The sequence below is a fragment of the Mixophyes fleayi genome, chromosome 6 (assembly GCF_038048845.1).
Source record: "Mixophyes fleayi isolate aMixFle1 chromosome 6, aMixFle1.hap1, whole genome shotgun sequence".
In the NCBI taxonomy this organism is placed as follows: Eukaryota; Metazoa; Chordata; class Amphibia; order Anura; family Limnodynastidae; genus Mixophyes; species Mixophyes fleayi.
Window position 1 is genome coordinate 214,983,953 of NC_134407.1, and position 25,440 is coordinate 215,009,392.

General features: G+C 42.0%; 1 protein-coding gene across 1 annotated transcript in view; it reads left to right on the forward strand.

Moving 5' to 3' along the window:
- The window catches only part of LOC142095476 (uncharacterized), a 92,571-nt gene that overhangs the window by 18,550 nt on the left and 48,581 nt on the right, over positions 1 to 25,440 (forward strand). The window contains exons 3-4 of the mRNA XM_075178421.1: positions 18,520 to 18,631; positions 23,360 to 25,156. Coding sequence (XP_075034522.1) covers positions 18,520 to 18,631; positions 23,360 to 25,156 — 1,909 coding nt within the window. The remainder of the gene's footprint in view (positions 1 to 18,519; positions 18,632 to 23,359; positions 25,157 to 25,440) is intronic.

Consider the following 25,440-nt stretch of genomic DNA (forward strand, 5'->3'; position numbering starts at 1 on the left):
CAGGACATTCTCTCAGAAGGATTTAGGCTTGTTCAGATGTGTTCTCGCAAACTCCAGTTGGGGTTTTATATCTGTCTTTAGCAGTGGGACCTCTTACCATATAACCACTTTGATTGTGTAGTCAATGTATGTGCCAGTTGTGTTTGACAGTGTAACAGGCCTATCAAAATGGACACTGAGCTCCATTTTGTTGTATTCATACTTTTCTGAGTGTATTGTAAAATGCTTATCTGATCAAAGGCTGGGCTGAGACATCTCCACATATAATGTCAGGGCGTTGTCTCAGATGCTTCTGCACATGAGCAAGAATATATAATTTCTTATCAGTAATGTACCAATAGCAAGTCTGAAAATATATTTATACCCTTATATGTAAGTTGATTCCAAGACCCTTTGTTCAGCGTTCAGGTGGAAATTGATTGTTACTGGAACATATTGGAAGCTATGTATTTGATTTACATTTTCTTTTATGTTATGTTTATCGTAAAAATAAAGGTAAACGTCACAATAAATCTTGCATTCATGAGTCATTAACTCTTTGAAACCGAAAGAACCTCATTCAACTTGGAACATTTAATGGCGCTGCTTGGCAAAGTTTGAAAAGGTTAATCTCTGTTTATAAGAGATTTGTGAACGATCTAGAAGACTGTGTGTCACTGGTTCACCCGAGAGTGAGGGAGATTTATGTTCAGTTAATCACACTGGTAGTTTGTCTGTCATACTAGAAACATGTTTTATAAAGGTAGAAAAATTGTAAATCTGAATAAGTAATACCTGCATTGAGTAATTGCAAACTGGAAAAAATTGCAAAAAAGCTTTAAAAACTGTAAAAAATGTGTTCAATTGCTGCAAAGAGGTTAAGAAAGGGTGCAGTGAATTATTGCATGCAGACATTATTCACACAAATTTGAACTGTTTATATGTGATTTAGTAGGAGTCTGCACAGAGGGATGCAGTTCAGAAATGAGAGGGGTTTGTTTTACCCATAAAGAAATTTAACATGCTGTCTGTGAGAGGAGAGACTTATCTAGCAAATTAATACATATTCACTACAGATAAGGAATACATAGAATCCAAACAGATATGTGAAAGTATAGTGGTAGAAGATTCTGTTGGGGAAATGTTGTGTGAAGCCTTGTCAAGTGATATATTGCAAACACAGAGTGAGGTGTTTGGCAAGAATGCTGTGACTTGTTAGATGGGCAGTGTTGCTGCTTTCATAATGAGTCAGAATAGGGAAATGCAATTGGTGTCTTTCAAGGGGGCTGTACTGGGTGATGATGATCACCCAGTACAGCCTGCCTCCTGGAAAAGGCCCAGCCCACCAACACTTCCAATGGCCTGTAATCGAGTCTGGCACACCTACCAGATAGAACACATCACTAGTTTACTGAGGGTCTCCTCCGTGTCCTTCTATAAAGTCTGGTCCCTATGGACTTCTTATCATAACCAACCTTTATTTCAATTCTAGTAGAAATTGGGCGTGGAATAGAACCACTAGACAAGTTTAATCCTTTCCTACCTGATGCGTGAACCTTCAATTCCCCATCCCTCCCCAGGTTCCCTTCCTCTCCCTCTTCTTCTTTCAGCCATCTTATTACCCCCCCAACCTTATAGTTTAAAGTGTTAAAAACAACATCTTCATAGCACCAGATAGATACATAGTTAACTTCCATTTGCAAAAGCACTGTGAGAGTGTTTTACACACTGCTATGTCTAAAAATGTATACTTTGTTACTGATGTACCTCTCAAGATTGTCAGGTTAGCTCACAAATAATTGAGTGAGATCCTGCTGTCTCAATGAGTATTGACTAAAATTTACTTGGAGGAGCGGAGTCTAACAAAATGGGAGGTTTTCACCAGGGCTTCCCACAAGGAAATATGGGCTTCAGTGGCTCCCTCTTTGCAGGTCGCGGCCCTCCAGGAAAGCTCCCAATGCGACAGCTGAGAACAAATTACATAGCAGAGGAATGATCCAATTCGGACATCAAATGATGGTAACGAGGATTACCGTTTTATTATAAACATTAATACAAGAGTTCAATGCAGACTTTGTACAAGCTGCACATGCAATAATCAGTTTCTCCAATGGAAGTACACTTGAGGCACAAGAATCAACAAAGTCCAGAACATTCTCAGCCACGATAGACACAGCTTGATACAGATTGTGAAGCTGATAACAGTAATCAACAATGCAGGCTAAGTAGATAATAGATGTGGATCATAGCGTTTACCACCAGCAGTGGGACAGGTATGCAGAGATCAAGACAGTCCAGCATCCTACAGCGATGAACACACAGCATCGATGAATATCAGCTTTACCACGGATAGTGGAACAGTCGTGCAGAGATTGAAGGAATCCAACAAACCGCAGCGATGAACACGACAGCTTACCACGAATTATGGAACAGGTAACAGTAGTCAGCAATGCAGGTCAGCCGGTAACAGGTGTGTAGATCATAGCGTTTCCCATGGGCAGTGGAACAGCCATCCCACCAGAGACAACAGATATGACTTGAACAACCAGCAATGCGAGAAAGAAGGGAAGGGCCTTATAAAGGGAGACTGACCAATAGTAACACTGACCAGCACACAGGTGTAATGATCACAGGTGCAGACCATGACCAATAGTCTGCACTATAACAGAAGTTAAAGTGACAGTCAGTGTTAAGAGGCTCAGGTAGAGGTACCTGGGGAGCGTAGTGTGACAAAGATCTTGTAATGCTTTTTCAGCGTAAGATGTTTCTAATAAAAAAGTATTAAAAAAAAAAAAGCCAAGTATAAACACAACTTACACTGTATATAGGCATCCCTGCTTAAGGAAGTATAAATTAAATCTTGTTTTTATTTGAAAAGTACATTTTTATTGTCTTTTACAAGTTAACAAGAAAACACAGCAATTTTATTGCATTCAATTAACAATATTACATAGTAATAAAAGTAAAAATTAATTGAAAGAGGAGACAGATTATTGTTAGCTGTTTGAGGAGCTATCAGCATTATAACTTGTTTTGAGAGAAGACTAAGAAGGAGTGGGAAAATTAGGGATGAGGTGGCAAGCGGTCAAGGGTTTACAGCTATTAGGGGTCGGGGGAGTTTGTGAGATATCTAAAAATAATAACGTGGGTGGTAGCTTATTAGTGGATGGCTTTTCAGTTAGCGAGGTAGCCCAAAGCTTAGGTCCAGGATACTTGAGGGATGTCAATCGGTGGTTAATGGAGGCTCATCTTCATAATAACTTGTTCGGGGAGTCCAAGTATTTTGGAAGTTAATTGGTGTGCTATTTAGGGTGGCAGTAATGCTTTCCAGGTGGTAGAATGACCAAATACTATTTATAGTTGCTGAGAGTGAAGGGGGAGAAACATTCTTCCAATCTGCTGCTATTAAGCACTTTGCAGCATTTAAGTTATGCCTAATCAATTTTTACACTGGCCGTGGTGTATTTGGCCTGGAGAGAATAACGGAGAGTCAGGCATGTTGATCTGTGTCATTGAGGTAATGAGAGTGTAAACTTATTGCCAATAGGGTCTTATTTTTGGGCAGGACCCCCAAACATGCAGCAGGGTACCTGGACAACCTCATCCTCTCCAGCACTGATTTGTAGAGTTCGGAAATATGGTATAGATTGTGATTATTAATCAGTGGAAATAATGTAGATATGAGATCTTTTGTGGAGGGAGAGTCGCCACACAGAGACTCCAGTGTGGATCATTGATCTGAAGGAAACAGAATTTGCAGGGAATGTCTTATCTGAAGATATTGGTAAAAAAAATCTTATACGATAGGTCCAATCTTGTGTTGAGTTCCGAGAATGAGGGGAAAAGACGCATAGAGGCTATATCCCAGACGAAGAGTATAATATGTTGGGTCTAGTGGTGGAATATTTTGTGATGCATACATGGGGCAAAGTGTGCCTTATTCCATAAAGGCACTAATAAAGGATAAGTGGAGCACAAAGCATAGGTCCGAGTCATTCGATCCCACATTAATGTAGAGAATCTCGCTGTGGAGAGTTGAGCTAGGCGTTTAGTTCTATGTTGTGGGGATATCCAAAGCAAGGAATATGGGGAATATACTTGTAATAGGTCTGACTATGTGGGTATAAACCCATAGGTGGTTTGGTGAGTGCCAAAGGATGCAATGTGCAGGTGCATAGCTTGATAATATTTTATTAAGTTCGGTAGTCCCAGGCCACCTGAAGTCTGGTGTTTGAAGAGAATACGCATCCGCAATCTTGGTTTGCGGCCTGCCCAAATAAATTTGAAGAGGGTTTGTTGCAAGTGTTTGCGGATGTGTTAGGTACATGGATTGGGAGTGTCTGTCAAAAATACAGGAGTCTGGGTAAAACATTAATTTTGAGACCCGGAAACAAACAAGGTGGTGGAGTAGGTACTCTACTTTCTCCAACCTGCACCTTCCAAGTCATTCCCTCTGAACCCTCTCTCTCATTCTTTTCCTTTGAAGTCCACACTATCCATCTATTTTATCCTCTCCACCTTCATGTTGCTGTTATTTATCGCCCCCTAGGGCGCAGTTTCCCAATTATTTTACAACTTTGCTTCCTGACTCACTTATTTCCTATCCTTTGACCTGCCTACTCTCATACTTGGCGATTTCAACATTCCCATTGATAATTCCACTGTCTTTTCTGCCACTAAACTTCTTTCACTTCCTCCTTTTGTGTCTCCCAATGGACCTCATCTCCCACCCACTGTGATGGGCACTCCATTGACCTTGTCTTCTCCTGCTACTGCTCCATCTCTAGTTTCTCCAATTTAGCCTTCCCACTCTGTGACCACAACCTCCTTACCTTCAGCCTCACCTTACCTCATGCCCTTCCCCCTGCACCCAAATCCACAGGTACACAACGAAACGTAAGTATTCCTAACCCAATCCACTTCTCATCTTCACTAAAACAGCCATTTTCTCCAATGACTGCATTGTCCTGTACTAATCAGGCTTCCTCTTTCTATAACAAAACACACACTTCAGCCCTAGACAATGCAGCTCCAGCTACTACATATAGTTTCCAACGATCCAAACCCCAACCATGACACAACAAGCAGTCCCGCTACCTGCAAAAGGGCTCCCGCACTGCAGAGCACAACTGGAGAAAATCTGTTTCCTATCCTGATTTCCTCCACTATAAATTCATCCTTTTATCTTACAGCACTGCCCTGTAAACAGCCAAATAAACATTCTTCAAATCTCTATATCCACCTAGTCTTCTAACCCACATCGCCTCTTTGCCACCTTCAACTCACTTCGCTGCCCACCTGAACCTCCTCCCCCTTCCTACCTCAAAGCCCATGATTTTGCCACCTATTTCAAAGACAAAATCCTCACCATTCGACAAGATATTTCCTCATGCCAAATTCCACTCACTCCACTCACCTTTACCTACACTCCCCAGTCACCCTTAATTCATTCTTTCCAGTAACTGAAGATGAAGGGCCTGAGGCATAAAGTAAGCATAAAAATTGAGTATTTTTGCACCTTGGCAAAACCATATTGCATTGGAGGGGGAGGTGAATTTAATATGTGGGGACAGATTTATATTTGGGATAGGGCATGTTCTAGATCTACTTTTAAATTTCAGTGTAAAAATAAAACTATTAAGTATTTGTGTGCTAGATGAAAAAACAGCCAGAATTTAACTTATGTGCAAAATAATAAACTAATTTGCACCCCTTGCATTGTAACATGGTTTGTCCTGGAGAACATTTACTCCTTTTTTTGCCTTACTTTCCTTAATGACTTACGCTCGAAGTCTCTGCACTCATCTCATCATCTCACCCTACAAATTGTCCCCCTGACCCTTTTCCCTCCCAACTTCTCCGCTCCATCTCCTCCACTGCATTCCTATCTCTATCTCACCTCTTCAACCTGTCTCTCTCCACTGGCACATTTCCATCCTCCTTTAAACATGCTCATCTCACCAATTCTAAAGAAACCATCTCTCGATACAGCCTCTCTCTCCAACTACAATCCTATTTCTCTCCTCCACTTTGCCACCAAACTACTAGAGCAATAAGTGTACAAACGCCTGTCTCATTTTCTCACCTCTAATTCCATTGTCGACTCTGCAATCAGGCTTTTGCCCCCAACATTCCACTGAAACTGCTCTCACAAAAGTGATCAATGATCTACTTCCTGCAAAGTCTAATGGTCATTTCTCCATAATCATTCTCTTCGACATCTCTGCTGCTTTTGACACTGATCACCCTCTTCTCCTACACAACCTTCACTCAATTGGCCTTCGTGACACAGTTCTTTCCTGGATCACTTCCTTCCTATAAAACCGCTCCTTTAGTGTTTCTACCTCTCACACATCCCCCCCTCCACTCCCACTATCTGTTGGGGTCCCACAAGGCTCTGTTCTTGGCCCTTTACTTTTTTCATTGTACACCTCTTCTCTTGGAGCACTAATATGCTCATTCAGCTTCCAATACCACCTCTACGTTGATGACACCCAAATCTACATCTCTTCCCCTGACCTCTCTCCTTCTGTACTATCTCGTGTAACCAAATGTCTTTCTGCTATCTCCACATGGATGTCCCAACACTACCTAAAGCTCAACATGTCCAAAACAGAGCTTATTATTTTCCCTCCTGCCAGAATCACCACCTGCCCTCAAATCTCCCTCACTATCAATATGTAACAGATTCTGGATACTTCTACTACTAATCTTGATTAGCGCTGGCTTACCTGAGGTGCGGAGTCTAACGATCTCCCCGGTGTTCGCCAAGAACCGCCGCAAGGCGGGGTGGGCTTCGCTGCCAGGAGTCGCAGGTCGCGGTCCTCAGGTTCGCCCCAAGATGTAATACAGCGGAGTGAAGCGGAGGTAGCGGTGTCAGACAAGCCGGTTCGGTACACAGGAATGGAGTCAGGCAGAATCAGAAGGCAACTCGGAGTCAACAAGCCAGGTTCGGTACACGGGTCACAAGAACAGAAGAATGGTCAGCAAGCCGGGTCGGTACACAGGGATAGGAGAGCCAGGGTAGTCAGGCAGAGATCAGCACACAGGAAGACACTGGAGACTGGAAGACACAGCAATCCACGAAGAGCAGGAGCCAGGAACAGGTAAGTGTTGCTCTGACACTCAGCGAGTGTCAGAGTGAGGTTTTTATCCTGACAGGGATTTAAAATCCCCGCCTCTAGGTTGAGGTCATGTGACCGCCTCCGGGTGCGGTCACGTGGTCCTGGATGCGGAAGTGCGGCTTCCGGACGGAGCGGCGGGGAATTAGGTAAGTCCGTTACACAATAACACCACAATTTCGTCAGTCTCTTAAGCCTGCTACATTGGTGTCACACTTAACTTCACCCTCTGCTTTATTCCTCACTTCCAGACTCTCTCCCAGTCCTGTCGACTCTACCTTAAAAATATTGCCAGAATATGCCCTTTTCTTACTCAACATGCTAACAAAATTCTTATCCATTCTTTCATCATCTCCCATCTTGACTATTGCAACCTCCTGTTATCTGACATTCCTGACACCACTCAAAATACTCTCCCTCCTGCCCTCTTAGATCTACCTCTAACCTGCACCTTGTCTCTGGTAACCACCTCTCATTCCTTCCTACAAGACTTCTCCCGTGCTGCTTCCCACTTATGGAATTCCCTACCATGCTCAATCAGACTTTCCCACAGCCTTCAAATCTTTAGACGCTCTTTGATAAGTCATCTAGTTTTTAGAGGTGACCTTATCCCCTATAACACTATTCACACTAATGTACCCTCACAAGTGTCCTAATCTCCACTCTGAAGCACTACTTTGTATGGCCCTGTTTTATGTATGTACTGTTTTCTCTACTGTACGGCACTGCGGAGCACTGTGTCGCCTTAAAAATCTACGGTAATAATAATAATAATAGCAATGTTAGAATCCGAGCCAGAGGTTTGAAAAACACAGCTTGATGTCTTACTTGTTTCACTTTAATAACTTGGTATGTTCAAGGCAAAATAGAATATAAACTTATCTGTCTTCATATAAACCCTGCTGACATCTGATGAGCTTTACTCCAAATATGTTTCCTTCTGGACTGGCTTTTAAAGCTGGAACTTTAGCTTATACATCCCTCAAGGCAATAGTTTAGCAACAGCACTCAGTGACTCCTTGTGGGTAGATCCTCCATGGTCCCAGGCAGCATTCACACAGCACAACTCGGAGCAACCACCTACTAGCCTCCAGCAGTCCATGTTTGGCTCCTCCCCCTTTCCCCAAGAATATCCTGGAGCCTTTTAGTACATTCTGTCTCCAAATTCCCCAATTTTCGCTGGCTTTTTGTAACTTGTTGCCTTGTCTAACCTCTGCATGCTTCTAGTGCAGTCTGGGGCTCTAGTTTGCAGTTTGTCCCCCCCAAAATGGCAGATGCAATTTGCAATGAACTTTCCAGAGGCACTTTGGAAGATGAAGTTTTCTTAATGAGTGCATGCAGTAATATACCTGTGATTTGCAGGGTATTATATTAGCTAGCCGCTAGTCTGTAAATAGTTTGGAGCCAACTGATGGATCTCGCTGGAAGACTACACCTGCTCAACACAGCCCAGAGATATTTGTGGTTTACCCGATCAAAAGCCTTAGACTGCACTGTTCCAGGGCCTCCTAGACACCAAGGATGGCACTAAATATGCCTGGCCTCATCAGTGCACAGTGCTGAGGAGAGAACAAGTTAGAATATTCCACCTGTTGGTAGAACAATCTGGACGGTTGGGAGGTATTTTTAAACAATATAAACAGAAGAACATAGGACATACTTACCGACTTTCTTCAGCTCTCTTCCAGGAGCCAGCCAGTGGAGGTGGGCGTGAGATGGGCGGGGCATCCAAAATTGCATCATTTCGAAGCCGTGATTCACCGGGGATCGCAGCGTTTGGGATCTAATTCTGCCCACTTCACTGGGAAGTGGGGCACTTCCTAGTGAAGTGGGCAGAATTCGGGATATTGCCACACTCGCCCGGGAGACTCTCGCAAAATGCGGGAGTCTCCCGGACATTCTGGGAGAGTTGGCAAGTATGACATAGGAGCTCTTACTTTCTGCTGCCATAACCTATTTTCTGCTGGTTACCACAGTCCCCATAGACCCCTATAGGGACTGCAATCTGACTCAAATTACCAACAAGCTTCACTTTTCTCCTCCAGCCTTTAAAAGCTATTGTCATCGGAGGAAGCCAGCATAAGTGTTTTATATGGTTTATAGGGGGATCTCACCAATGAGCTCTGCCATGGTAAATTGTGATGGTTTTTTTTTGTTTTTTTATTGAAGCTCGAGGTGTGTGTTCCAAATCACCCAGTGCTGTGAAAAAACAGTGCTGGGGGCTTGGGACTTAGACCCTTCCCAAAAAGGAAAGGGCCCCGTTGCTCCCTCTCCCCCAAAGCCAAAAAGGCCTCTTTGGGATAAAGAGATTCTTCGGACACCCCTTCGCCTTACTCCCCGACCCTCGGAGCTATAAGACTCCTCAGAGAGCAAGGCTCGGGCAGTCCCCTTTATCCCGAGGTCGGCCGAAGCTTTTCCCGGGGGACTTGTTCTTCAACCCTCCCCATAAGGAGAGAGTCTCAGAGGACTGAGGGAGAGGGGTTCCCCTTAGGGTTAAACCCAAACCCAAAACGTGCAAACGAAAATCAAACCAACTGAAATCCGTGCAAAAAAGTGATAAGTGTGCATAAGTGCTGCATGTAAATAGTGACGTTACTACATTTAGTATCCCTGCACTAGGCGTCGATGCAAAATGATAGTCGCTGCCACCAATAACATAGACCCCTTAATTACAATGAACAGAGTGTCTCCATCTATCTTGATTGATCTTCAATTCACTTTCATTCAGAGTCTTGATTCCTCCAACATAAAATATTTAATATAGAAAAGAAAAATTAAAATGATATAGTAAATTAAATGTGCTGCTCACAACATATATATGTAAGAAAAATACAATCCTTTACCCTGAAGTCACAGCCCTCATTTGCATAGCCCCGCCCCTCTGCAGTCGGTGTGTGTAGATACGCTGGAGGTTAGAACTGGTCACGTGGGAATAAGACACGTGCTGCTCCTAACGTAGGAAAATACAATCCCTTCCCCTCATTTGCATAGACACGCCCCTCTCACTAGCTGTTTAGAGGAAGCTCTGCCTCCTGTTTCGGAACTCTGTCTCTGCACACGGCGGCGGCTATTTTGTTGAAGCTCATTTTTGATCGGAAATTCAATGTACTGTAGTAACCGGGAGTTCTCTGTAACGTTTCCGTGGGTGAGTGAGGAGGAAGCAGCGGGGACGTCTTGTTTTTACTGGAATCAGGTGTTAGTGACATCATTATACTAATATAATCACAGGTGTATAATCTGTTGTCCTCTTATAATAATACAGGTGGAGCAGTGTTTGATGTCATGTTGTTATATATACATGGGGCAGACTTTCATTATAGGACAGGTGGAGCAGACTCTGGTGACCTGGGGAAGGGTCACTATGTGATGTGTCCTCTATGTAATCCCTGTAGGGATATTACTGATGAATCTTCTCTATTTGTTGGGTGAGGGGTCTCCAGACATCTCTCAGACATCTGTATATATTATTATTATCCTTTATTTGTTAGGCGCAACAAGGTATCTGCAGCGCCGTACATAGTACAATCAGTAAACCATACAGGGTGGAACAGTACAGAACAGTAAACACAAAGTACTAATGCTTCAGAAGCTTCGGGCAGACAAATGGAGTAAATACAGAGCAGAAGAACGGGTAAGGAGACAGGAGGGGAGAGGGGCCCTGCTCATTCGCGCTTACATCCTAAAGGAGGGTGGACGAAACAGGCATGATAGGGAGGCAGTTATGCAAGGGGGAGAGGAAAGGGGACCAGGTAGGAGAGGGGAGAACGAGCGGAGGAGATGAGGGCTAGGTGGAAGGTTGGGATGATATTTTATATTATAGTATATTATATATTCCTTCTCTGTTACTGTCTTTTTTCTCCATATGCATCAGTCACATTTTAAATAATTTCCAGGAGGATTAATATTATATAATAATGTATATTATATTTTACTCCCTCTCACTGTCCTGCTTTTCCATATACACAAAATAGACATTTAATATCACTTTTGTCACAACAAGTAAATGTCTTCTTACTCATGTCAGCACTGTAAAGAAGCAAGACGGTATTGCACCAGAACCAGTATTCTGAGCCGTTTGGGAGTAATAAAGGAATAAAGATTTAGACCAAATTAATCTTAATGATTTGTGCCCGATACAATCTCTATAGTGTACTGTGGGGTCTACAGTATAGAATTACACTAATACCACTTTCATACTGCCGCCCCTGCAATATCCCGGGTTTTTGAAGCCGGGTTTTTGCAGGGTCTCAGAGCGTCCCAGCTCAGAAACACCATTCATACTGCACCTCGGACCCGGGAATTTCCCGGGTTGACCCCATTCATAGTGCACAAGTCTGTGCCCTGGCAATTTGTGGGAGTCATCACCAGAGCAGTTTTCAGTGGCTGAAAAACGGTGATGTCATTGAAAGGTGACTGGTTTGTTGACGCATAAAGATGATGCTAAAGTGGGTGGTGATTGTTTACCACATTACTTTTCATCATGGCTGACGACTCACTTTTGTGTAGCCCAGAGTTCATGTTTACTAGTATTTTTTTGATGTTTTATGCAGCAAATGAGAGTTTGCTGCAGCTGCTGACACTGTGCACTCTTGCACAGTCCCAGTTCAGGAGGAGGAAGGCGAAGTTTATGGCACAACAGAAGAAAACTCGGTGTCTGTATATGCGCAGGAGGAGAGCGTTTCTCAGGGCCGGCATTGCCTCAATTTTGAGATTCAGTGCTGCCAGTAACCGAACCATGCGTGCCAGAGAGCGTAGCCACGGAGAAGCTTTCTGGTCTACTGTGGAAGCGTTTGAGGAACAGCAGTGGATGCAACACTTCAGAATGTCACGTGGGACATTTAACTATGTGCTGGACCTTATTACACCAGCACTTTCTAGGAAGGCCACTAACTTTGGGAAACCTATTCCACCATGTAGGCGCCTTTCTATTGTGTTGTGGTGGTATGCTACCCCTGGAGAATACCGGACAATCTCCTGCTTGTTTGGAGTGGGGATATCCACGGTGTGCACTCTAGTGCATGAAGTCACCACGGCATTGCTGGACGCCCTGTATCATCGCTTCATCTCCTTACCGCAAGGTCAGCACCTGGATGATACAATTGCAGAATTCCTGAAGCGTGGGTTTCCACAGTGTGCTGGAGCCATAGACGGGACACACATCCCCATCATTGCCCCCACAGACAACCATGCAGATTACTACAACCGCAAAAGGCTGGCATTCCATCATTCTGCAGGCTGTGGTTGACCACAACTATTGGTAAGCATTTTTTATGGGTTTTTTTATGTGACTGTGCCATGTGTAATGCGTATTGTAAAACATATTTATATTTTTTTATGTTAGTTTCACAGATGTTTTCATTGGGTGGCCTGGACGTTCCCATGACGCCAGAGTTCTAGCAAATTCGGACCTTTACCAAATTGCTGAGGAAAGACAAGATGGCTGGCTGTTCCCTAGAGAGGTAAATATCGGTGTAATGTTGTATGATGTATTTGTAATTGAAGCTTATATACTATTGTTTGCTATCAATATTGTATGTATTTACTGCCCCTTTTTATATACAGATGTAACACTTGCAAAATTCATATTCACCATATAGTACCAAGTGTACTGCGTTATTTGACCAATATTTTAAACATGGTGACGTGAAACTGCATGTTTTTATTTACAGAAATCTACGTTTGTTGATGGTGTGGAGATACCGGTACACATCACTGGGGATGCTGCTTACCCTTTGAGGCGCTGGCTGATGAAGGGGTTCACTCAGCAACATCACCTGTCTCAGGAACAGATCCGTTTTACACATACCCTCAGCTCTGCTCGGATGGTGGTGGAAAATGCTTTTGGGCGCTTGAAAGGACGTTGGCGCTGTCTATTGAAGCGCATTGACATTGACACCAAGCTTGTGCCCCACGTGGTTGCTGCTTGCTGTATTTTACATAACATTTGTGAACTTCAAAAAGACCAATTTCTACCTGAGTGGAATGTGCAGGAATCTGAAATGCCAGTGCTGTCAGTGGACTCCAGTACTTTTGAAGGAGAGCGCACCAATACCTCTGCTGAACTTATTAGGACCACCCTACTGCCAATTTGTTCTCACTTGTTTGAATGTACCACACAAATGTAAAATTAAAAAATATATGTTTATTTCACATATTGTATTTTGTTTTGTACATATTTCCTCATATGTCTCTTCACAACAAAATATAAAATGACACAATATAAAAGTGCTTACTTGCATGTAGAAAAAAAAAAAATATATACATAAGTAGTAAACCCAAGACACAAATGTGCCCAAACAGTAAGTGCAAATTTGCTTTTCAGGTTATATATATATATATATATATATATATATATATATATATATATATATATATATATATATATGAGAAGCTAACGGTGTGATTCCAGATCACACGTAACATACATGATAACAATTAACAGTGAAACATGTGACCATAAAACATGATTATTACAATTGCCTATATTGTGGCATTTCTGGTTGTGGAGTGGTTTGGAGTGGAAAACCCGGTGGGTATTCTATGTTGGGGTTACCCATAGGTTGAGCATGTTGTGTATTCTGTACCGGGTTTGGAGGGTTATTGTTGCCTAACATGGGTTGCCCCCGCTTGTACATAGGATAATGTCCGTCATAATAGTAAGGACTTGGAGGAGGTGCCTGCACCCGTGAGAGGAGTCTGTCCATGAATCCCATAATACACTCACGATTTTCGCGTAACACGCGTTCCTGCATGTTCATGATTTGCATGAGGAAAGAGTCCTGCAGTTCCCGCTCATTGTCCATGAAACGCTGCAGTTGTGTATTCTCGTGTTCCCTCATGGTGCTGTCCATCTCCCGCAGTTGATCCATCATGACAGTTTTCATTGTTTTAGTTGCTTGGTCCATTTTGTTGAGCCTTTTGCGTTTTTTTGGAACGTTGTAAACTGTACGTAGAAAAAACACAGTAAAACATACATTAGAATATATAACGTGGCAGAACAAAAAAGCAGTGTTGTAAGCTGATATGCGCTTGAGGCCTCCTCCCTCTTGCTCAGTAGTTTTGCACTACAACATATGCGTGTTAATGTTTTAATACTTTGGAGTGTATTATATTTGTCTTTTGGGCTTTTTGTTGATATAGTTCTCTTTTTAAAGTTATGTAGAAACATTGGTGTTTGGTTTGCATTTATGTTGATATACTTCTATTTTTTTGACAGTTATGTTCAAACATTTTATAATTTTTCTTTTTAGTTATGTAGATATATTTATTGGTATTTGGCTTGCATTTCGGTTGATATAGTTCTCTGTTTTTGGGACTTTTGTTTATACAGTTAATTTTTTTTTTTCTTCAATTATGTAGATATATATGTATGTATATATGGTTGGTTATTATGTGAGATTATTAAAGATACTTACTGTTGGAGCGTAAACTGGGACCTGGCGTAGACTTTGACACTGGCACTGGTTCTGGCTGCGTTTCTTGCAAAGTCTCTGTAACGACTTGCGCAGCAGGGAATGGCTGTGAATCGTTCAATTCCTCCCAAGACATGTTGGTGTCATCTGTTGTGGCAGAGCACTCCAGTTCTGGGGTGTCTTCAATAGAATCTTCTATTATTATCGTTGCGGTCTCGCTTGTCTGTGTGCTCTCTGGTGGTGTTGGTATAGCCGCATCCACATTGCTAGAAGATGACAATGCAATTGGATTTGTCAGAGGAGAATGTCCAAAGACCATGTTGCACTGGTCATAAAAGGGCCAGTCCATTCTTTCAGCGACACTTTTGCGCCTGTTGTGGTCATGGACTTTAGTGTACTGCTTCTTCAGGGACTTCAATTTGTTCAGGACTTGTTGCTGTGTCCTCTTTATGCCACGTTGAGTGAGTATTTTGGCGTTGTTGTAGTACACTGTGGCATCCTTCACAGTCCCAGTCACTTGCCTTCTAATTTCTTCCTCCCCTCTGACATTCAGCAGCTCACGCACCTCTTCCTCCATCCAGTGTGTCATTATTGCTGTAAATAAACACTGTTTTTGCAAACTAATAAAAGCAATTTTCTCAGTACAAAAACGCTTCTGCTTCAGCTTTAGCTTGAGAACACCATCCACCATCTCTCCTAGAAAGCTTCTACAATGTTCCACGGGCTTCCAACGATGACATCATCCTCCAGAGACAGGCAGACAGCCAATCAGCATGTTTTCTGTGCACCATTCATAGTGCAGGCGACCCGGGTCCGACCCGGGAATTACCCCTCGATAAATCCTGGGTTGAAGACCCGGGTTTTTAGACCCGGGATTTTGGACTTGTACCATTCATACTGCACCAAGACCCGGGTCGTTTCAGCTCGACCCAGGAAAAACCTGGCATTTTGGTGCAGTATGAATGGGGTATAACTACCCAGATCTTTGGGTTCTAGACATTGTATAGAAAGGTTACAAGATAGAGTTCAGTGAAATACTCCGGACAGACATCTTTGTAAAATCCAAAAGTTTAACCTCCTCAGTGCAGATAAAAGCATTGTGCAGCAGTCTGCAGACACTGATAGAAAAACAGGTGACTTCATTATTTCCTGTCAACCAAAGAGATTCCGGTTTCTACTGCACACTTTTTCTGGTAGAGCAGCAGACAGGGTGATTACGGACTGTCCTCAACTTGCGAAAACTCAATCTGTTCATACAGATAAAGCATTTTCACATGAAATCCATAAGTCCTATTATCAAAGCACTAGAAGAGCTTTCTGACATCTATAGACTTACCGGAGGCCTAGCTACACGTTCTAGTGGCAGCACAGCCTCATTGTATTTTTAGGTTTTCTTTCTAGGTTGCCACTTCAATGTTTTTCTTGCCTGCAGGACCTATAAGAGGATCAGTCTTGAGGTGTCTAGGATTCTGCACTAGTTTACTTCACACCCTTACAAGACATTGCCTGTTTTCTTAGGATGCTCCGTATGAAAGAAGAATCCTTCAGACTATAGATCAATACAATGATTGCATTTCATTATTGGTGTCACTTCTTGAGCCCACCCTATGTTTGTTGTCATTGCTTGTCTACATCCCATTCATTAGGGCTGCCAGGGAGTCCAAAGAGGAAATAAATGATGTTTACTTGGTAATTTTGTTTCCTCAAAGGACTCATGGCAGCTCTGGTATGTCCCACTTTTTTGTCCGTTACATCTATGAAGTTTAATTAAAGCACTTTCCTGCGTTGACTATTGCAATACCATCCTTACTGTTCTTTCCTGAATCAGACTCTAACCCCTTCAATGTATTTTGCACGCAGAGGCTTGATTGATTTTCCTTGCAAATCTTTCTTCCACTGCTGAGCCGCTCTGTCAGTCTCTGCATTGGTTGCCTGTTTATTACCAAATCCAATATAAAATACTTATATTAACATACAACAAAACTGAACCAACGTACATCTCTTCACTTGTCTCATAATATCTCCCAATTCAACACCTCCGCTCTGCACAAGATCTACGTTTCTCATCATCCCACATTTTCCGCTCCCATTCCCTCTTCCAGGGAGTAAATGTATCAAGCTGAGAGTTTTCCGTCGGGTTTTAAAAAAACAATAAAATTCTAGCTATCATTTATTTAGTACATTCTACAACATGATAGCTAGAATCTGATTGGTTGCTTTAGGCAACATCTCCACTTTTCAAACCAGCCAGAAAACTTTTAGCTTGATACATTTACCCCAGGACTTTTTCAGGCTGCACCCACTTTGTGGAAGGCCCTTCCTCGCATAATAGACTTTCCTCTAGTCTTCAAACCTTTAAGCGTTCTCTAAAAAACCACCTCTTCGGGTATGCTTATAAAATTCCTTAACCTCCGTAGGGTACCCTGTTACCACTGATTACACAGTTCACACAAGACAAAAACTCTCTGACCCACTGACCAATGTTTCTGTGTGACTGGATCATATAGCCAACTAAGCACCTTCTAAGTTTGCAATCTGGCTGCACCAATATGCAATATGTGGCACTTACCCTCATGTATCAATCTCCCATTGATCCATAGATTATAAGCTGTACTCCCAGATAATCACGGAAGTTATTTCTGTTCACCACTTTAAAATAGCAGCAGATGGGCAAATCACATAGATTGTTTTCTGTTACTGGTTCATGCAATCATTAATCCCCCCTCCCTCCCACACACACACCCTCACACGCACCCTCTGCAGCATCACACAGCTCCAGTTTTTGGCCAGGGGTGTGAGATGAACCATGGAGCTTCGAGAATAATGGCTTTGTACAGCAGCCCCCTACTTGGGAGTGCTGCTTTAAGCATTTCTCAGTCTGGCTTTCTGAGACCATTAATTAGTGAGAATATATGTTTATTTTAGCATTATAGCCTTAAGTGATGGATCTGTGAAAAAGTGAATTGCATCTACTCTTTGTGCTGATTGTTTCCTCTTTAATACACAGGGTTAGAAGAAGTCTGGTGTGTCACCTACCAGCCGTCCTCATGTGACAGCAGGACTGAGCAGGACCCAGAGCCCCATCACGGAGCCTCCACCTCACTCACTGATACATGAGAGAAACAATGACCAGAGGATTCTAGAACTCGTCAACAAGATCATTCAGCTGCTGACTGGAGAGGTGACTGCTGGGAATGGGACATTATACAGTAACACCAGGGGATGTGTCTGGGTGATGACTGTATCATTGCGTGTGTCAGGTTCCTATAAGGTGTCAGGATGTCACTGTCTATTTTTCCATGGAGGAGTGGGAGTATTTAGAGGGACATAAGGGTCACTACAAGGACGTGATCATGGAGAATCATCTGCCCCTCACCTCACCGGGTAAGAGGGATCTCTTTGATTATTGTAAAGGAGAATGGAGTTTTGAGATAATTACATATGAATAATTCAGCTATTGTGTGTTTCCTACAGATGGATCTAGTGACAGAAATACCTCAGACAGATATCCTCGTCCTCTTTATTCACAGGATCATATAGAGGAAACTCACAATATCCCTCAGGTAGATGGAATTGAGGGTCTCAACAAATCCCATAATACAAATGTGACTCTACTATATATGATCTCTAGACAAGTTGTAGTGATCTTATAATGTAATATTCTTCTGTTTAATCTCAGTTCATTAATTATTTTGTTATTGTTTTGTGGGTCATTTATAGTGAGGCCCTGATTAATATTAAAGTTGAAGTTATAATGGGAGAGACCCTAAAACTTTTACCTCACATAACTTACATATACTTGTTAGCCCTGTTCTTAGGAGAACTAGTTGATTGATTATTGTTGAAACTTACTTGGGTTAGAGTAATTTTATTGCTAAAAACGATACATAGAAAACCTGAAATATGGTCTGGTTTCAAAAGTATAAAATTCCCCGGATCACAGAGGGGTCATTTAATTAAATCAGGCATTATTATAGTTTTATTTCATTAGCTTGTAATTTACTCAGGGTGAACATCTGATTGATATTAAAGTAGAAGATATAAAGGGAGAAGAAGAGACGTATGTGAGGGGTGATCAGCAGTGTAAGGAGGAGGAAATCCCTACAGATATCAGCACAGGTGAGTAATACACACTAAATACAGAAGAGTCACATATTCTCCTTGTTCAGTCACTACAACAATCTCTTATTCTACACCCTCCTCTGTCTGTACAAACTGATGAGGAAAAAGTATCTGCCCAGTGTTGGAGTCAGGAGCCATCAGCTCCTATTAGACTCCTGCTCTCCTCACATCGTATCATTGTGTTACCAGCTGCCATGTTCCTCCCTGTAACTACCAGAAATGACATTACCCATGATCCTCCCCGTGTACTACATTACATTACTTATGATCCTTCCTTAGCATGATCTCATGTGATATTACCCATGATCCTTTCTGAGAATTACCACAACATTATCAACCTAAGCACTGGTGGTAATATCACCTATGTATGTGATATCATGTACTGATTATATTCTGATTCCCCTGAACTAATATTGTGCCTGCCTACATATCTAATAAGTTGCCCACTTTTACTTATGTTCTGAGTGTACCTCCTTGAGGGCCGCGGTGAGGGCGATGGCGGGACCTGATTTGTGAGGTTCCAGTGGGTTGATGCTGGTTCGTTTAAATCTGGTCTGTTCATTTGCCTGTTCCACTTTGTGCTCTGATGCTTGAGTGTTGCTGAACTCCCAAGGGAGATGTCCCTAGCTAGAGACCTAGAAACCAGGGCAATTACAGTGATCACAAGAATGACAAGACGGGGTGTGAGGTCAGAGCAGGATACTGCTGGCCTGATGTGCATGGGAGTCACATGTCTAGACTGAGAGGAACCAGATAAACTTTCAGACTGCTATTACCTGTACCCTAACTGCAGTTGAGAACAAGTTAAGAGAGTCTGCATATCAATGTCAGCTTTTCATTGAGGTGAGTTTCTATAGATTGATAATATAATTACTGCCATGTATGTGATCAGAAGACATGATGCTGAGATGTCAAGTTGCGGAGAAAGGAAAGATGAGTCTGTAGTTAAGTTAAGTGACTGTAACACAATACATTATATATATCTAATCAAAATGATCTGGTGTTCTTTCAGTTCATCAGTTGTAACTCTGCAGCACTACAGCTGCTGCATCTCATTACACCCGTTCTACCGTTACCTGCTCTGTATGTGTAGGACACCTGTTTGCTTACTTTAATCCACAAGATCCTGATGTTGGACAGCTAGACACAGGTAGACCCAAAGTTGCTATAAGGTAGGAGCTTAGTGTAAAGTGCTATTATTACACAAACAAACGGTTTCTAAAATGTCATGCAACATGGTGCTCTACAAGATGGCAGAATAAGCACCCTTAAGGCCGAGGTCATTGGCACAAGCTGTTGGAAAGGAGAGATGCTCCACCAGAAATCTAACAAAACCTTTGTGAGAAGTGCTGCAACAAATGGGACATCACCTACCAATAATCTATCAAGGACTTCTAAAAGCTGAATGTGGGAGATTCACCTCGAGATTTACTGTGTGTAGCATTCTCCTGAGACTGTTGGATACCTCATTTAAACCAATCTCCGCGACAAACCTGGCCAAGATAGAGAATCCTTCCCACCTTGCAGACCAAGGTGATGTCTAAGCAGGTAGAAGAATCAGTGAGATGCCTGCCAAAATATATCTGGTCAGTAGGTGCATATCAGACGTTCAGGGCAGAACAGCCCTTTGTTGCAAGGGTAAAGGAGAGTAAGTCCTAGTGTGCGCAGAGCTAAGCAGTAAAGAGCAGAGGTGCGAACCATCAACCCTGTTTCAAAATTTGATGTAGATAGATGGGCACACAGCAGTCCACTGGAGATAACGTGGAAGCCTTCAAGAACTTATACAACAAGCTGATGTGCTGAGACTTTACATGAAGAGAGGTTACAAGGGAGTAAACACAACCACTAGAAAAGCTGTCGCTGGCAAGGACGACACCAAAGGCGGCATATTAACAAGGCCTGTCACATGCTGTAACTGGTATCTTTTGCTCTCTTTCAATTCAGTAATAAAATTGCAGCATCTATAACCATAGAAATGACTGAGAATAACACCAGGTTGCTTGAGCTAACTTGGTATCGTAAAATGTGGATTGTCTTATCATATCTGCCACTTCCTCCGGATCTGTGACAGTGTGGGCTGCGCCCTTCGATACTGCAAACATGTTGCCGGTCGGAGTCCCAAACAGACAGATTCCTCTTCTCCTGTGCAGCCTGATGGCAGCAAACTCTGTAGCCAGGTTTGGAGTAACTTCCGACAACACTGTTTCAGAAGCCTCCTGTAACTTGAGGAGTTCCCTCCCTCTATGGGCAGAGCAGTCTGTATTCTGTGGACAAAAGAATTCCCGTTCTGTGGTGACCATCTTTGGACAGCCATACTATGGTTCTGCTTAGCAAAGGGATGTCATGTTGTGGCGGCCATTTTGTGGTTCCCATGCTGCAGTCACCAGTGTGGTTCATCCACAGTTTGCTTTGCTTTCTTCAGTAAGTCGGGACGCTGGCATGCCGGCTGTGCTGTGGGGCGGACACTAATACTGACCAAATTATCATGCAAAACTGTATAATATCTACAATTAAAAAGATATTTTTTTTTTTTCGACTGAAACGAAAATACACCCATGTATGCACTAAGCAAAATGTAAAACAAGACTCATTACATTTTGTATGGTGCCTACATGAGTATATTTGTTTAATTTGAACAAAAAATAATATCTTTTGAATTGTTGATGTGATTTACAGCTATATTAGTATGTGTTTTTTAGATATAAAAGCCATCTCTGCCCGCAAGAAGAGGTACAGAGGACATTAGGAGGGTGGTCCCTATTCTTTGTGGTAAGGGCATACCCCACCATCTCACGTACATGTAAGTGGAGGCAATGAGATTTGTATTCAATTTTATACTGCTAGGGAGACTTAAGAACCAGTGGGAGATTGACAGTGGATGAGATCCCAGTTGATCTATCTGATGTTGGCCAGACTTCATGTAAGAGCAAGGATTTCTGAGACCTAACTACTCAAATTAATGCAAACCCTGGAAGCTCCCTGAGGCTGGATTAAGTTACACTACTCACATATCTAATACATGTATACCACCCACCGGTGTGCTAACTCGGCCTGCTTGTGATTGCTTTACCTACTTGTGCATTATCTTGACCTACCGTGACAGGCTCTGCTTGCTGTGAAATTTCCTACCATTGCGTGTTGCATTGTCCTCGTCTATCACCGTTGTGGCTAGGGCTTGCTGTGTACTAACCCTATCCGTATGTGTGGACTCCGTCTACAGTAGTTTTAGTCTCACCGACATGAGGCTAATTGTATAATTTTTTCCAGGACCACTTTAAGTTCCCAACCTACCCCTGCCACTGAGATCCTGGGCATACAGAACCATTATTGAACATGCTTGGTACTTGCATCTCCCTATCCTTCTGGGGACAACATAGGGGCACCCTGATATTTGAGAAACTCTGACCATGATTAATAGGGTGGGGTCTCATGGCTTAGTCCTTGTGGGAAGTGTCTGGGACTTTGTTTCGTGACACTTTGTCAATGTTTGCAATGGATCATTCATGAGCAGAAAATATCTATAAAAGTATAGCATGTGAAAACGGTGCATGCTTTGATTTTTGGTCCAGAGGAATGTTGTAAAAGTATAATTGGAAAGAAGATTGTTGTTCTCTGCCATTCTGTTTGTTTTGCAAGGGCAGGAGATTATCAAGAAAGTTTCTTATATGTTTATCTAAGTTAAAAAGTTATTCTGTATAGTTATTTATATGCTGTGAGTGGGACTAAGTGTGTGCTTCGGTAGTGCATAAGCATAATAACCCTCTGAGGTGTGATGCTAAAGAGAGAGAGAGTAACGCTCCTGTGATGTAATTATTGAGTGTGGACCGAGAGCTCTGACAGGAGCTTAGTGTTTAAAAAGGTGATGTGTTCTGGTGGATTATGCTCGTTTGTACCAGGGTTTGTTCAAGTCCGGTCTGTTCATATACCTGTTTAAATTAGTGCTCTTGGATGCTTGGTTGTGTCTGACCTCTAATGGAGATGTCCCTTGTTAGAGAGAGAGGTACAGTTGCAAAGATTGAGATGGAGATCCTGAGAGTGATAAGACAGTGTGAGGTCAGACCAGCAAATGTGACCTGCATATAAGTGTAGAGTGTGAGTGAGCATTGTTAAAAGTGAATGTTTTAGATTGTAACTATGATTACAGGTTAGATTATAGGTAAGGTGTCTGAATCTAGTCCACGGGGTAAATCTATGACGCATCGGTTTCTGCAAGTCACTGGAAATCGGTGACTTTGCAACGAAAATTTAAAGTGGCAATGGCCGACTTCTGGTGATTTGCAGAAACAGATGCTTCATACATTTACCCCCAGTAATCCCAGTACCAAGCCCAGAGGTTGCACCCTTACAGAACACCAGTCTCTAGTAGAAGTAATATCAGGGCTCCTATTTCATCAGGGTCCACTGGAGAGATTTCAGAGAAATGTTTTCACCTTTCTTGGCGCTCCTGGGTCCTCTTCTTGTTCAGTTGTCTTAAATAATGATGTCGACTTCTCGTCATAAAGTTCTAACCAATGAGCAGTCTTGAATAGCAGTGTGACATCATAGCATGTAATGGAAGCTTTTTAATAGAATTTATAATTCTTCATTCACAAATTGAAACTTGAAAATGTTGAATTCACTGTTTCTATGAAAATGTTGTGGTATTGAAATACACTTGTAGTAAAAAAAATAAAAAAATCTGTTCTGCAGAAATGTGTATTTCCATATATTTATTTTTTTTCCCAGCAGATGAACTGTACAGCTGGAATAACTCTGAGAGACATCTCATTTTATCTCCAGATTGTGAAATGGAACATAACAACATCACACAAAATTCTTCAGGAGAAAACCCCATTGCCCTAAATATACATCGATTACTTCACTGTGCAAATATATCATCTGAGCCTTCAATTAATGAGGAATGTTCACTTTACAACTCGGATATTGTTACACACAGTACAGATTATACAGATGATAAACAATTTTCATGTTCTGAATGTAGAAAAAGTTTTAGACAGAAATCAAATCTTGCTGATCATCAGCGAGTTCACTCAGGTGAGAAACCATTTGCATGTTCTGAGTGTGATAAATGTTTTACATTGAAATCAAGTCTTATTAGACATCAACGACATCACACAGGTGTGAAACCTTTTTCATGTTCCGAATGTGGAAAAAGTTTTAAAGAGAAATCAGATCTTGCTACACATCGGAGAGTTCACACAGATGAGAAGCCTTTTTCATGTTCTGAATGTGGGAAATGTTTCAGACAGCCGTCAAATCTTGCTACACATCACAGAGTTCACACAGGTGCGAAGCCATTTTCATGTTCTGAATGTGGGAAAAGTTTTGGAAGGAAATCATTACTTGCTGAACACCAGCGAACTCACACAGGTGAGAAGCCATTTCCATGTTCTGAATGTGGGAAATGTTTTAGAAGGAAATCATTACTTGCTGAACACCAGCGAACTCACACAGGTGAGAAGCCATTTCCATGTTCTGAATGTGGGAAATGTTTTATAAATAAATCATGTCTTGCTGAACACCAGCAAACTCACACAGGTGCAAAGCCATTTCCATGTTCTGAATGTGGGAAATGTTTTAGAAAGAAGTCATGTCTTATTAAACATTGGCGAATTCACACAGGTGCAAAGCCATTTCCATGTTCTGAATGTGGAAAATGTTTTAGAACGAAATCATATCTTGCTGAACACCAGCGAATTCACACAGGTGCAAAGCCATTTCCGTGTTCTGAATGTGGAAAATGTTTTAGAAAGAAATTCTATCTTTCTGAACACCAGCGAATTCACACAGGTGAGAAGCCATTTCCATGTTCTGAATGTGGGAAATGTTTTCTAAAGAAATCAGCTCTTCTTAAACATTGGCGAACTCACACAGGTGAGAAGCTATTGCTATTTCCATGTTCTAAATGTGGGAAATGTTTCGGAAGGAAATCATATCTTGCTGAACACCAGCGAACTCATACAGGTGAGAAGCCATTTCCATGTTCTGAATGTGGGAAATATTTTGGAAGGAAATCATATCTTGCCAAACACCAGCGAACTCATACAGGTGAGAAGCCATTTCCATGTTCTGAATGTGGGAAATGTTTTCTAAAGAAATCAGCTCTTCTTAAACATTGGCGAACTCACACAGGTGAGAAGCCATTTCCATGTTCTGAATGTGGGAAATGTTTTCTAAAGAAATCAGCTCTTCTTATACATTGGCGAACTCACACAGGTGAGAAGCCATTTCCATGTTCTGAATGTGGTAAATGTTTTGGAAGGAAATCATATCTTGCCGAACACCAGCGAACTCATACAGGTGAGAAGCCATTTCCATGTTCTGAATGTGGGAAATATTTTGGAAGGAAATCATATCTTGCCGAACACCAGCAAACTCACACAGGTGAGAAGCCATTTCCATGTTCTGAATGTGGAAAATGTTTTAAATGTCAAACACATCTTATTCAACATCAGATACTTCACACAGGTGAGAAGCCATTTTCATGTTCTGAATGTGAAAAATGTTTTACACGCAAATCGCGTCTTATTCAACATCGAAAAGTTCACATATGTGAGCAGCCATTTCCATGTTCTGAATGTGGGAAATATTTTACACATGAATCAGATCTTCTTAAACATGAGAGTCTTCATAGAGGAAAATAAAATTCCATGCTATGATAAAAATATATGATGCAGAATTGCAGTGGTATTTGATTTCCATTATTTTAGAAGTGAAAATTATTGAACAATAAAATTTTAGACTATACTCAGAATTGTATATTGGTATCCCCGCTTAATAGAGTAATTTGAATCTTCAAAGTCACG